At 40.0% G+C, this 15,294-nt stretch overlaps 1 protein-coding gene across 7 annotated transcripts in view; it reads left to right on the forward strand.

Annotated features, from left to right (window-relative positions):
• Ano4 (anoctamin 4) overlaps positions 1-15,294 on the forward strand; it is a 391,963-nt gene that overhangs the window by 238,026 nt on the left and 138,643 nt on the right. For all 7 annotated transcript variants that reach the window (XM_074084215.1, XM_074084216.1, XM_074084217.1 and 4 more), the window contains one exon: positions 14,646-14,746. In XM_074084215.1, the coding sequence (XP_073940316.1) occupies positions 14,646-14,746 (101 nt within the window). The remainder of the gene's footprint in view (positions 1-14,645; positions 14,747-15,294) is intronic.

Below are 15,294 nucleotides of genomic sequence, written 5' to 3' on the forward strand. Positions count from 1 at the left end.
GAGGATGAAGGAGTAGCTGTTTCTGTGTCTTTCTCTGGGCATGACTGGGTAAATTACCCACAATTAGAGTTCTGGACAACACCCACACCTTTGTTCTGATGCCCACATTAGCCAATTGTCTTTTCAAAGCAGAGCTGAATTTACTGAGCCCCAAGCTTTAATTCGAGAGTCAGCAAATCTATGTGAAGAAACATCTTGTGTTTGTGATGCAGGAGAGAGGGGAAAGAGAAAGGAAGGACAAGACAAAAGTTCCTTGCCACATATAAATGCCCACAGAGGAATAAAGAAGATTCCCTTCACCACTTCTGCATCCTTCAGTGTTAGGTTTTCTGTTCAATCCTTATGCACATGGGTTTCAAATCTGTGGTGTATCCCAAGCCCACTGCCAAGCACTGAAGAGTCAAAAATGAATAAGTGTCCCAGTTATCTATTGTTGCATAACAAACGACTCTGAGATTTGTAGCTTGAAACAACAGTCATTTATTCTGCTCACAGCTCTGCAATTGCAGATGAGCAGGGACAGCCTGTCTCTGACCCATGGGCATCAGCTGGAGCAGCACCACTAGGACCTGGAGGACCCCTGTCCAGGCAGTTGACTCAGAGATGGACAGTTGGTGCTGACCGTAGCTGAGCACCCAGTCAGAGCTGCAGAGCCTAAACAAGTAGAAACGTGGGCCTCTCAGGGACTGCTTGGGCTTCCTCATGACATGTTGGGTGAGTTCTGAGGTAGATGTTAACTTTGATGACCTAATTCCAGAAGGTTCTTTGGCTATACTTCTTTGGTAGAGGCAGAAAAAAAGAGAAGGGGCATAGATTCCATGTCTTAATGGAGAATGATAAGATTCTAAAAGATGTGGGATGAGAGATAATGTGAGGAGACATCCTGGAAAACACAATCTACCATGATGTGATCAATGTGTTTGAGAAGCTCGCTGATTGGGAGTAATGGCTGACATGAAACATAAATACAGTCTTAAAGGTTCCTATGAAGATACTAAAGGAGTTTTATGTGTTGCCTGGAGGTTTCTGGAAGCTCAAAGATTTTGAAGGAGGCATCAGTATTTACTAATCTGGGCAGTAGATGGGCATGGCATTCCAGATAGGAGATCACAAAGGCACAATGAACTTGGGATTGAGGCATCATGGCTCCTGGGTTCATCTCTGCTTCCTGGCAATACTCACTCAGCAACTTCCCATGAAGATAACACACATCAGGTGTGATTGTTCTTCTAAGCCTCAATGACAGAACTAGCCAAATAACTATTTTTATTTTTCCCAATATTCTAACTTATTATCCTAATCTTCTCACTTGTTCAGTGTCTTTACAATCAAATCAATCACTTTGTACTTCCATTTAAATAAAGAGGGTTCTCATCAGTGAATTTCTTTCAAGCCAATGGTTTGATTAAACCACACAGACAGCTACCCTGACCTTGATGGCTTTCCAGGAACATACATTTATTACTCACTATAGTCCTCTATTTTCAGCTCCATCTCAGTTTTCACTTTTTCTACACATGTTGAAATTTTAAAAGACTTTTATGAAAGACCAGGGATAGAGCAGGCTAAAGAATGAAACTATGCTACCTATGATTTCCTTGACCTTAGCAGGCCAGCAGGCAAGAAGGAAAATTACAGATGGTGAGACCCTGTGCTGTGCCTGTTAGTGTTTCAGAAATGCATTATGTTGCCCCTAGAGGCCCCTCTTCCTTCTCAGTCTGAAGGTTCCTGGGCTCAGCTAAGATTATTAGTTTGGATTGTACAGCAGTAAATCACTTTGACATTCATTTGAGGCTGTCTTGATTCAGTTTCTCAGACTCTAATAAGTGCCTGTGGGTCTTCAGAAATCTAGTTCTTCATTCAGTGACTCACGGATGACACTATCGTTTTAAAAGGATAACCTGCTTGAGATGTCGCTGTTGCTTCTGTTTGTGGATGGGATCTTCCACCCTATAGTTCTCAGAACAAATTCAAGTTGAATGAAGAACTGTTAGTCTTGGTTCTTCATGTCACAAAATGCTGAATTTATTTGGTGAAACAAAGATAAATGATCAAGTGAGAACTGAATATTTTAGTTTGTGATTTTCTTTTTCCATTTGTATGTAACAAAGCTATACCTGAATCCTCCCATTTAAAAAGGTATATTTAGGGAAAGAGAATTGTAAGTAAACTCTTAAGTACTTGGAGCTAATATTTGGAGCCAAAGCATGCTTGGATGGGTTAAATACTCTAAAAGCGTCATTGAGTGTCTGTTGACTATGATAATGAGCCTGCTGACTAATTGCCCCAACCATTGTTAAGCTATCATTTCATTATGTCCACTCTCTTGCTTGCAAGCACCTGAATTCTCTCATTCCTATATTCTTTTGGCTTATTTGCCTGGCAAAGCCTTGATTTAGGTTAAACTCCACTTTCTTTGTCTATATCTTAATGGTTGAATGCTGCTGAAGAAAATGCACCAAATGGTTCACTTTAAACCATGACAACCTCAGATGACACCAAAGAAATACTCAGGGAAACATATTTTGCTTCCCACCCTGCATAATTAAGTAACATTATTGCTCACACCTCCCCTTTCTCCTTATATCCATCCATCACTTCCTTCCTTCTTTCCCTCCTTCCTTCCTTTCTTTTATTCATTCATTTGCTAATTTCAATCATTCAATAATAAACAGTCCGTAGTATGATTCTAGGCACTTGGTGTTCATCAGTGAAGAAAACCAAGGGCTCTGTCTTTGTGGAGCTCTCATTCTAGAAGGGATAATAATTTGAAATAGGGTGTTGGGTAGGGGCTCACTGAAAGTGACATGTGACTGAAGCCTGGAATAGCTGAGGGGGTCAGCCCACTGCTATTTCACACTGCATCCTTGCCCCTCAGCCCTCTTATCTATATTCTACACCCCCACCCAAGGCTCTGCTGATACCTTGCCTACACTTTGATAGAAAGTGGAAGCAATCAGACAGGATCTTCTGCACTCTCCCCATGGCCCGCTCCCCTCCTCCTGGTACTGTGCGTGAAGTATCTGCTGTTCTCCCAGGATTTCTCTTAGTACCTGCTCAATCTCTTCCTATTTCACTTTCTCAAGGGTTTTGTAATTGTCTCCTCTCTCTTCTGCATCATTATTTTGGCCTCTCTACTCAGCCATACAAACATGTTTCTGAAACTTGCATCTTAAGAAGAAAAATCCCATGATGCCATATTTTCCTCTAACAACTGCCTCATTTCTCTTCTACACTTCACAGAAAAACAGCTTGAAAGATTTGTCTCATGTCCTATGTCTATGTCATTTCACCTTCATCATTCCCAACAGAAACTGCTTTTATAAAGGTCATGTAGGGCCAAATGCAGAGGTCCATTTATCCTTTGTCTTACTGACCTTACCAGAGCTTTCCTCCACATAGTAGATTATTAACTCCTTGAAAAACCTTTCTCCCTTGTCTCTAGAGACATCTCATGCTTTCCTGACTGTCTCCCTTCTTCACTGGCCCTTTCTTGATCCCCTTTACTCACCCTCCTCTCCTAAATAATTTGTAAATTCTAAGGGATCTTAAGACTTGATCTTCGGTCCACTTTCCTCCTGTATCTCTATCTTCCTGAGGCTCATCCAGTCCGACTGCTTTACATAACTTCTACATATCACCCAAGGCTTTCACCTCTCAGGCTTCCACAGCAGGTGTTACTTCTTGATCTTAGGATGGAGTGGGAAGATGGTAGGGACTGCTCTATGTAGTTACCAGCAACCTACCATAAGAGGACCTTGTCTCAGACACCTTCTTCTGGAGAAAGGAAAGATGAATTACATGCCAGACCTTAAGACTCTTCAAGGGTCTGCTTACCGCTCAGTGCCTGGAGCTCATAATATATGTCCAGCCTGTACAATGGGCCAGGAAGCTCAGACGTCCATGTGCTCCAAGAGACAGGAGAACCAGGTGACAGGGGCACACTAGTGGTCCCCCCTACAGTGTAGTTTCAAATGCACTGTGTATTATATTTTACTCAAATGCTATATGTATTTATGTGTATGTAAATAATTTCTCCATAAAGTAGGCAAGTGTAGTTAGATCAACATTATAAGCATGAGGAACTGATGTGATTGAGGTATAATCTGTCAGTTAGATTTCTCTGTTATGGAAAATCATATAAGCCCTATTTCTTGACAGTATTTTCATAACCTTTAGGTAAAGCACTTGGTAAACTATTCTGCCACATGTACATAGCATCTTCTAATTTTGTTCGGCATCAAGAAAGAGATAAATATAACAAGCGAGGAGGGAGGTTGCAGCCTTTTCAAGTGCATGAGAAAGTATTTCCAAAGTTAAATGGCTCCTTCACTAGCAGCACACACCAACTTTTTTGTCCTTTCTGGGTCATGCTTATTTCATGGCTATTAATTGCCGCAGCTTGCTAAGGGCAGAGTGTCACATGGGTTATGGACTGGATCATAATGTGAGTAGTTAATCAACTGATTGATCATTTATGATAATAAAAAGCATAGCTGTGGTGATATAGTTGTCTCCAAGCCCAACTTAATCTCATGCACCATCTTGAAGCAGCAGGGAAGACAATCTGATGGTCCATAGCAAACAAAGTTACGAGTCAGAACTGACATTGCTTCTAAGGAGACACTTAGTATTGCACGGCAAAAGTATCCACAAAGGGAGTATTTTCTCTCCCAATGGTATTAGGCCAACTTCTCTTCATCTCATTTTTTGTAGTTAGCTTCATAGTTGCTCTGCTGAATTATAAGTTTCCTAAAATCTAGGACCATGGCTTAGACTTCTTTCTATCATTAAGTTCCAACATATTGCCTATGCACTATGCAACATACACTAGTAGGTTTTTGTTGAGTGACTTTATGAGTGGTTGTGTTGAGAGATGGATAAAACATTTGCTATATGTAATAGATCTACTATATTCTCAAGAAGGTGACAGATGAATAAATACACCCTGGGGAATATTAAGCTGTATTTATGACTACTATGCATTAGATATAATTCCTCTTCTTGCTATCTCTGTGGATAGAGATAGATGTGACCATATGACTACTTCGGCCCAATGAACTGGGAACAGAACTGGTGTGTCCTTATTGTGAGAAATATGCTCCCCTGTCCAAACTCAAAGAATGCACTCAGAGACACATGGAATACAGTGAAAGTGAGACTTTAATGGAAATCTTACAAGATCAGGTGCCTGGTGAGCAGAGACACTAGAAGTTGTTACAACCAGCATTATATTGTCCAGTGGGCAAGTCTCTCCCTGGGTTCTTTATTGACTGCGTACTAGGGAGTATACATTCTTCCCTCTCCCCAAGCTGCCTAGATTTCCTATTGGATTATTTAAAACATGCCTCTCTTGGGATTGGTCAAATTTTAGAGGTGGGCTTTAGGTGGTATCTACCTCCTTTGTGGCAGGAAGGTCTCCTTATGATATGTGCTTTCTGACACATACACATTTTTTACCCATTTCCTCATTCTATTGTGATTTACCCCTTCCAGTTTAAGTTCCTGTATTAGCTGGCCCTCCCCCAACATCTGCAAGCTGATACACAAACAAGTGGCCAGGGTTAAATGCCTTGCTTTGAAAATGGACCACACTGACTATTTCTAACACTTTTGAGGATTTCTGAGCACTGCCTTCCTTCTGGCAGAGTACCCCCTCAGAACAAACCACTGAGTCACTAAAGTGAGCTGACCTGCAATGGATATGTAGCATGAACAGGAACTAACATTTTTCATAATAATGAAAATCATAATGTAATTTAAAATTCTCCAACAGCCACCTATAAAAGGTAAAAAGAAGCAGGTGAAATTATATTTTAATATATTTTATTTAATCTAGTAGTTCTAAATTATTACCATTTAAACATGTAATCGATATAGAAATGATTCCAACAGTATATACATATATATACATATATATATATATACATATATATATATATATATATATATATATGTATATACATACTATAATATATATATTACATATAGTGTGTGTGTACACTAAGATTTCAAAAATCTAGTGTGGACTTCCTCCAGAGACCACAGCTCAGTTTGGATTAGCTATCTCTCAAGTGTTCACCAACAATATGTACTAGTAGCTACCATATTGACAATTCTACCATTTTAAGTCTCTGTTATTGGGGGTTATTTGTTGCTGCAGCATAACTTAGCCAATCCTGACTGCTTCACCAAATACTGGTTTTCCTCAGATACCTGATGTAGCAAGTTTCCTAGACTTGACATAGAGATTACTAGCATTGGTGCAGAGTAACCAAGAGTATGTTGTAGCCTGTTCACTTAATAGCAACACAGAACCTCTGTGTCAGCACTGGACATCTCATGGTTGTAGCCTAAGAGGGGGTTTGCTTGAGTTCTTCATAAATTTACCTGAATTAAATTTAAATTGAAGCTTCTGCAGTATCAAGAAGGTAAATATTTTTCTGTCTAATAATAGTGTTTTAGCAAGGTAATCAGTAATGCAAGAAAGGTGTTCATCTGCATCCCAAGACGCTCACAAATTAATTTAGGAACCACTCATTCCCAGTGGCTATGTGCTTAGTAACATGCTAGGTGCTGTGAATACACATATGAAGAAGCTGACAGTCTCACAGAGACAATAGTGAACATAAATATATAGCATCAATTAGGTAAGATATGATTTGTATTAGCTTTATATCACTGAAGAAGAGGTTAACTCAGAGTCTGAAACAGCCCATATTTCATGAGAGTCAGAAGTCTAAGTCTAACTCAGCTGAGTCCTGAAGTCAGGGTCACTATAAGGCTGTCAGTCAAACGATCATCCTTTCCATAGTTCAAGGTCCTCTCACATGCTTATTTAGTTCCTTGTGATTGTAGGACTGAGGCCCCTTTTTTCTTGTTGGCTCTCATCTAGGAACTGTTTGTGGTCCCCAGAGGCCACACACATTTCTTGTCCTCACAGGACTTCTTACAACATGGCAGCCTATTGTTTTAAAGCCAGTGGGAGATTTTCTCTGACCTCTTGACTCCCTTTTAAGGACTTACCTGAGCAGAGTGGGGGTGATCCAGAATTTGATGAATGCCTATTCAGCAATCACAAGAGTGATATTGCTTCCTATTTGCATGCTCCAAGAAGAGGGGCTTATGCAGGGTTTCTACATTGGTTGAAAGAGGTGATGTGAGTCTTGGGGATCAGATGGAAGGTAGAAGTCTGCCTGCCCCATGGCCTGAAACCAGGAGAAGTAGGAATATTTTTAGGCAGCGAACCAGCATGTGAGAAAACCCTGGGACTCTTAAGAGTATGGAAATTTGGAAAGAAAAGGAAAGAAATCCAGTGTGGCTAGGGTCCAGAGAAACAGGGAAAGTGGCACAAGATAAGGGAATAGCCAGAGCATGCAATGGCCGCATTACTGGTTTTCTAGAGAGTCAACTATGGTCACAATGCATTTTTAAAGACATCTCTAATATCAGTGAGGATACATGGGCAAGGGTGGAATGAGAGAGTCCAGCTACAAGGCTGCTGCAGTATTCAAAGATAGCTGATGTGACGTGAACAATGGTGGCAGTAGCTGTAAAGAGTAGACAGATTCAAGAGAAATGTAAAGGTAGACTCAATAAGACTTGGTGATTAATATAATTGGATGTAGTGTGAGGAAAAAAGCCAGTTAAGGAGGACAGCTGGACTTTAACCACTGAGTGACAGGTTCTACCATTTTCTGGTTCTGAGGCCAGTGAGAAGAAGAACAGTTTTCCATTTTTAGATATGTAAGTCTGATGTTTGCCAGGAAGACAAGCAAGGGCAGATATTATATTAGCCTTTGGCTATGATTATCTGGAACTTGGAAGGGCAGTCTGGGCCAGATATGAATCTTGGAGACATCAGATGATAGGGGACATCTAAAGGCATTGGAAAGATGAGCTTATCCAGGGAGGACAGGTAAAGTAAGACCAGAGCCTGAATGGAGTCCTTGGGGAATCTACATTTAAAAGCTGTCTCATAGACCTATTTCCTGTGGCTGATGCTAAAGTCATCTTCAGAGAACGAATAATGTGACTATTTAGGAATAGGAAAATCCCAGAGGCTTCTCTCCATCCGGGCACTGAGAGAGAGAGGGAGAGAGAGAGAGAGAGAGAGAGAGAGAGAGAGTAGACAGAGAGAGAGGGAGAGTCATAAAAAGGAATTGTACCAGAATCACTGAAGAGCTTTTTTGAACTATAGTCACAAACTTTGATGTGTCTATAAGAGAATCAAGAATAACAGATGCAAAAAAACCAAAATAGTCTCTTTAGAGACACATGCCCTCATTTTTTCAGAGAAAACTGAAGCTGAAAAAAGCATAAGTCATTTGCCCACTGACACACTGCTGGTTAGATGGCAGACCTCCTGAGAGGAGTTGAAATTGCTTAGTGAGTTCTCCCAGATCTTTAACCTGCCAGAAATATACATTTTCCCATCAGTCTTAGACTAGATTCAGACTCATGGATAAATTGTAGCATCAGCTATGGTTACCAGGATTTCTACCACCATTCGGTAAATATGGTAGGAAAAAGGAAATTCTCACTTCTTGAACTTATTACCATACAATCATGTCAGCCTTAGAACTACCCAGCAAGGTAGATATTTTCCTCCATTTAATAAATATAGATCCTGAGGCTCACAAATCAAGTAATGTACCTCAAAACATCAAGTAGTGCGTGGCAGAACCAGGATGGAAATTTATTCTTACCATACTGGCCTTGTATTAATTGTAAGATGTTTAGAGGGAGCCCAGTGAACTGTACTTTGGATTTTAATATGTAACTAACCATTTCTCAAAAAAATTAAATGGTAATAGGGTGAAGTAAATAAGAAAAAGCATTGTGAATGTGAGAGCCCTGGCTTTCTTCTTGGGAGAGCAGCTCTGACTACTGGCTCCATTCCTTAGTCACTGTGTGACCTTAGACAAAACACCACACCTCTTTGTTCTTTAGTTCCTCATCTGCAGTAAATTAGGGTAGTGAGAATAATGTCTGCCTCATAAGCTGGTGTGAAGATTGAATGACCTGATGTGGGTAAAAGCCCTATGACACTATCTAACACGTAGTGGAATGATGTAACTTCTTCTGCCACTAGCACTACGGTTCGTTCATAATTATACAATGTTTTTTCATCCAAGAAGCTTATCTGAGTTCCCAATTGGAAAATAAATATTCCCTTTTTCCCCAGAATTTTAGGGTTTTGCTTTGTTCTCATAATAGCATAGTTTTGAGAAAGTGATATCCAGGTAATTACCTGAGGGGATACAGAACAAATGCAAGTTGCTGTCCTGGCTTGACCCTATATGCTCAATAAATTGAAACATCAAGCATATTTATGCCCCGAGGCCTTTGCCTTTTCCTCTTCCCATTGTCTGGAATGTTCTCTTCCTTTATAATAAAACAGCTGTCTTCAGATCTCTCTTCAAATATCACCTTTCAAAAAGTCCTATCCAGAGTACTTGAGCTGAAATAGGATCTCCTTCCCACCATTGCTATTCTCGCAACTTCTTGGCTCTTCTTCAAAGCACACCATCAGGAATGCTGTATATCATTAAGTGATCGATGCAAGCACTGTACACATGAGCCATGTCCCCAGCCTTTTATGCCTTCATTATTTTTCAGATAGGGTCTCACACATTTTGTCCAGTCTGGCCTCGGACCATGATCCACCTACCTTTGCCTTCTGCACAGCTGGAATTAGAAGCATGAGCCACTGTGCCCGGCTCTCATGGCATCTTGAACTTAATATTTCTGAAACTACTGGAATGATCTATCTCTGTACCTTCATTCTCAAACCTGATTTCCCTCACTCTCCTCTTCTGAAATCAGGAATCATGAAGTCTAGAGATGTACACACATACATGCACACACAGACTTCTTTGAGAGATAGATTGCTTGAATGAGATTATGTCGTGCTATTTCTTTTTTCTTTCTTTTTTATCCTACTGCCTTATCTAACCTCCTGTTATGAACTTGTTACACATAAGGCAAGGTCTGTGATTTATACAGCTTTGCATTCTTAATACCTAGTTCCAGAAAATGTTCAATATATTCCTGCCGACTGAAAGAAAGAGGAAATGTTTTCTACACATGTTATCTACTTCTACTCCAGGTAATTTTCATGCTGTTTGTTAATTTCCACAGTTATTTATCTAAGCATATTTTTGCAAACTTTGCTAGCAGGTCATTTTTTTTTTCTCAAGGTTCTAACCTAAGGGACATTTATTGCAGTATATTAATGAAACCACTCCATGTTTCATAAAAACGACTTTCATTTCTCTTCACTTTGGCACTTGGCACACTTGGATTTATGTGGGAAGGAATACTTAATAACAAGGAAAGACCTATTTAGAAGCAGCCGCATAATCATTCAGCAGTAGAGAAAAGAGTGATAAATGGACCATACAATTAGCCGTCATCTGTTTCACATTTATTTTTCAGCACTGAGGTTCAGAAGGTATTCAGGAACAAGCAATAGGCATGCCTTCTCAGGTCCTCCTTGAAAAGAAGAACATAAATAATAAGCCCCAGACACTAAATCTCCCTGTAAGCATATAAAAGGAACACATGCACACACGCACACACACACATGATCCATGAGTAGATATTCTTTTCTTGAATAGCATTCAGTTAACATTTTTCTCAAAATAATTAAAATAAACTTAATAGCCACCAATCCAATCTCCATTGGTTTGTACCTTCAATTAGCTTTACCCCACATGTATATCTCTTTGTTTTTGTTGCTTTGCTTTCTAAAATATGAAATTCTTTTTAAGATTAGTGTGTATAAATTGATAAAGTGATAACCCAGAGAATATGCATCTCGAGTGCATTACAAAGCCATGGACTTACATAAACCTTAGAAGTTATTAGATAAAATTCATAAGGGTGTCAAGAGCTGTGGACATGGAGTCATCTCTTTCTGGGACAAGTATTCAGTGTGGCCATGAGTAAGTTACTCCATCTGTCTCTTTTTCCTCCTCTAAGACACTAATAGACACATTAGAATTTTAGTTGACATGGGATCTGCTCAGATAACAACCTTGGCTTTTTACACATAGAATGTGGTATTTAGAATGTAACTTAAACAGAATACTATATTCCTTTTAATGTTTTCATGCATTGATAGAGGATATCAAATTGATTCCTGTTCCACTAGAATTTATTTTCTGTACACCTCGCTGTCTCAGTTCATCTATGGAGAGACTACACTGTAAGAGATATATTCTGCTCTAAGTCAAGGTTTGTTTAAATCTGTGAGTCAGTCACATTTCCACATATTGTCTTCCCGTGTTGCACAATTTTACTCTTTCATAAGAAGACGGAAAAAGAACCTTACAGAATTGATACACTTGATGTGTCAGTTAACTTTGTGTTACTGTGACAAAATAATGGAGACGACAAACTTGTAAAGAAAAAAAAAGGTTTTTCTGACTCATGGTCCATGGTCCAAAGTCTCTATTTTTGAGCCTGTTGTGAGGAAGCAATTCCTGGTGTGAGCATGTGGTAGAGCAAGCTGTTCACCCTGTGGTAACTGAGAAGTGAAAGAGAAAAGCAGGAAGGAGGTCTGGGAGCAGTGGCACATGACTATAATCACAATTACTTGGGAGGCAGAGATTGGAGGGTCATGTTTTGATGATGTACTGGGCAAAAGTTAGCAAGACCATATCTTATAAACAAATTAAAAGCAAAGGGCTGGGGTGTGACTCAAGTGATATAGCGCCTGCTTAGCAAGCACAGGTCCCTGAGTTCAAACCCCAGTACCACAAAACAAACAAACAAAACAGAAAACAAGAAAGAGGCCAGGATTCAAATGCTCCCTTCAAGGGTACACCCTCAATGACCTCCTTCCTTCCATTAAGCCCCACTTCCTAACGGTTCCACCACCAGTCCCACAGGCTGGTGACCAAGCCTTCAATACAAGGGCTTCTGGGGGCTCTTCACAATCCCTGCTGTAGCATGTAGGTGAATATAAAGAACTACATGATCCCAGTTACAATTTCCAAGCGAGGAAACCCCAAAACCCTCCCAGACTCTTAAGTGCATCTTTAACGTAAACAAAAAGAAGGAAATACAATCTTCCTTCCGCTTCAGAGCTTCAAAAACTATTATATTTTGAAAAGCAAGCAACAGTTTTCCAAAACCCAAATTCCCCAAATGCTCATGATAAACTGTGGGACTGTCTCAGCTCACCAAGGTTTCAGGGCAACTGCAGACAAGCATGGTACAGAACTGGCAGTCTATGTGTTTCTATGTATTCTGTACAAACACTGCAGCCCATGAGCTCATTCACACCTCCTTGACTACTTGCCTACTTGGCTTGAGGCACCTGCACAAGGACAACTGAATGTAATATGTTACTGAGTCAAAAACAAGCAAAATAAATAAATAAATAAATTACACCAGTTTTTACAGAGACAAAGGGCAAAGTATTGGTCACCCCGTCTTCAGTTGTTGCTGGCTTGTCCATTCCCTGGGCAGGTGCCTGATTCATAGCAACCAGCTATGTTGGCTCCAAGAATCACTTCATTGACCATCACTTGCTGCTTCACAGAACTCATAGCATTCATCAGAGCCAGGTCTCACTGACCTCATTGTGCTAGCCATATCCATGCAGCAAATGCCCACGTGTGCTCCCTCTGTACCAGGCACTGTGCTAGGCCCAGAATAACAGAAACATTCCTTGTTATCAAAGGGTTATATTCAGGTCACTACTTGTCCCAAGCTAAAAGATCAAACTCAATTTCAGCTTGAACTGCCAGAATGTTTGATTTTTTTTTTCATATGAATATCACAAGGCTCCCCCCAACTACACTAGAGATGGGCACTGGCCCTCCTGCCCATGGGAAAGCCAGCATTACAGAAGAGTCTCTGAGAACACTGTAGTTGACACCACTTTGATTTTCATATCTTGATGAGTTCATATAAAATGAAGTACAATATTTATGAGCCCAGCAAGAAGACCCTGAATTAAAGTGTGAGACATGAATTATAATTGCATATCATCTGCAATTTAAAAAATTCCCTGGAGTATTGATTTACCCCAGTAGAAACATAAAGTTAAGCTTCTAATTTTATTAACTGTGCAAAATAAGTCAACATTGTTAAATTATAAAAATTTAAATGGTCTGCAGTCTAGTGGGAAAGATTTAGATAAATAAATGGCTCTTCTACTAATTTAGACTGTTTGGCTCACTGTTTTCCTCTACCTCCTTCCACAACCCAGTTCTGCCCCTGGGAGGCAGAGTCTAAAGAGATATTTTCTAATTGGTTGTTTATGTCCCTTCTGCCACAGGCAGAGACCAAAACCTGTCTGGTGGTTACCAGGGTGTGAAGTCCCAGCTTACTTCCCTGTTCAAGTTTTTGGTTGACAAAAAGCCCTGAAGGAGGCAAAGTCTTTGGGCCAAAGAGCAGCCCTTTGAAAATGCTTTGCCTGACACCAAATCCATATTCAACTCTTGTGTCTCATTTGTCCCTCCATCTCTACCCTCACTAACGTTTGATTTTACCTGGATGAACAAGAGTGTTTCTCATCTCTGCTTTCAGCACAACTCTGCCTTGTAATTTATTCTCCATAATGAAGCCACAGTGATTTTTTTTATTGTTTTATTCATATGTGCATACAATGCTTGGGTCATTTCTCCCCCCTGCCCTCACCCCATCCCTTACCACCCACTCCGCCCCCTCCCTCTCCCCCCCACCCCCCAATACCCAGCAGAAACTATTTTGCCTTTATCTCTAATTTTGTTGAAGAGAGAGTATAAGCAACAATAGGAAGGAACAAGGGTTTTTGCTGGTTGAGATAAGGATAGCTGTACAGGGAGTTGACTTACATTACTTTCCTGTGCATGGGTGTTACCTTCTAGGTTAATTCTTTTTGATCTAACCTTTTCTCTAGTTCCTGGTCCCCTTCTCCTATTGGCCTCAGTTGCTTTTAAGGTATCTGCTTTAGTTTCTCTGTGTTGAGGGCAACAAATGCTAGCTAATTTTTTAGGAGCCACAGTAATCTTTAACACCAAAATCAAGATGGCTTTCCTGGCTTCCAAGAACAGAGCCCAGAGGCCTATGGAGTACTTTGTGCTCTGTCTTCTACTCACTTTTCTTGCCTCTGCTGATGCTACTCTTATTTCCTACACCTCAGCTACATCTTCTTTCTGTTGCTTTTACACACTGTGATTTTCCCAGCTCAGTGCCTTTGCATCCAGAGGATGTACCCCATAATCTTTTCACTGCTGGCTCCTTCTCCTATTTTAGGTCTCACTTCACAAGACTCCTCTACAGAGAGGCTGTTCCTTCACTACCCATCCAAAGTAGTATGTACCCCCTTTCTGTAGTACTTTATCTTCAGAACATTCATCATTATCTGAATTTATCCCTCTCTTTTAAACTTATTTTGCTTATCTTCTTTTTAAAAATATCTGTGCAGAATATAAATACCATTCCTAACTCTCTTGTTCATAGCTGGATCTCCAGTGGGATAGCTGTGAAATGAATATGTGCACACTTTAAGGGCCTGTCTTATTGTTAAGGAGTCCACCCCAAAGCATCAACTCCATTCAAATTCATACATTCTATGTTACAACTCGATCTAAAATGTGGGGGATTTGGATATACTTTTTCAATTTAGTTTCTTTTTTCTGTTTCAGTCCTCTCTAATAAATAGTGACATTATCTTTGTGAAGTTGCATGCCCCATGGGAAGTCCTTGGAAGATACGCAGAACAAATGAATGTAAGGATGCCTTTCAGGTAAGTGTAAATGTATTTTTCCCCACTGTCTCTGCTGCTCCCTTGTAAACCTAATGTTCTCCCCTCAAAGCAAATAAAACTGAAATGCAGACTACAAAAGCTATTAGAGGAGAAAATTCTTCAAGTATTTAGGAAAACTAATAAGTCTTCATGACCAATAATGATTTCATGGCTTTTTGTGACAATCTCTGGCTAATTCTGTCCTTACCAGGCAGCAATTTCAAGCACCTGTGACACAGAAGCATTTTCCAAGTTGCATTTTCATTGCTAAAGAGCCATTTCTAGAAGTCTTCTGTAATGCTGCTTTGAACAGTGAGACCCAGGAGATCACGCTCCTTAATAACCAGTACCTTCCAGAGAAACATTAAAACCTGCTTCCCAAGAAACAAGTTCAAGAAATGTCATGCAAATGTGAACTATTTTTTAAATCACTTATTTTTAAATTTAAAAAGTCATAAACAGTGTGCAAACATAAATATCGGTATTTGTTCCAAGGAGACTAGAAAACACTTTGTGTGGATTGCTGAGTTTCTTAAAAGGTTTGATTT

This window comes from Castor canadensis, chromosome 8 (assembly GCF_047511655.1).
Source record: "Castor canadensis chromosome 8, mCasCan1.hap1v2, whole genome shotgun sequence".
Classification (NCBI taxonomy): Eukaryota; Metazoa; Chordata; class Mammalia; order Rodentia; family Castoridae; genus Castor; species Castor canadensis.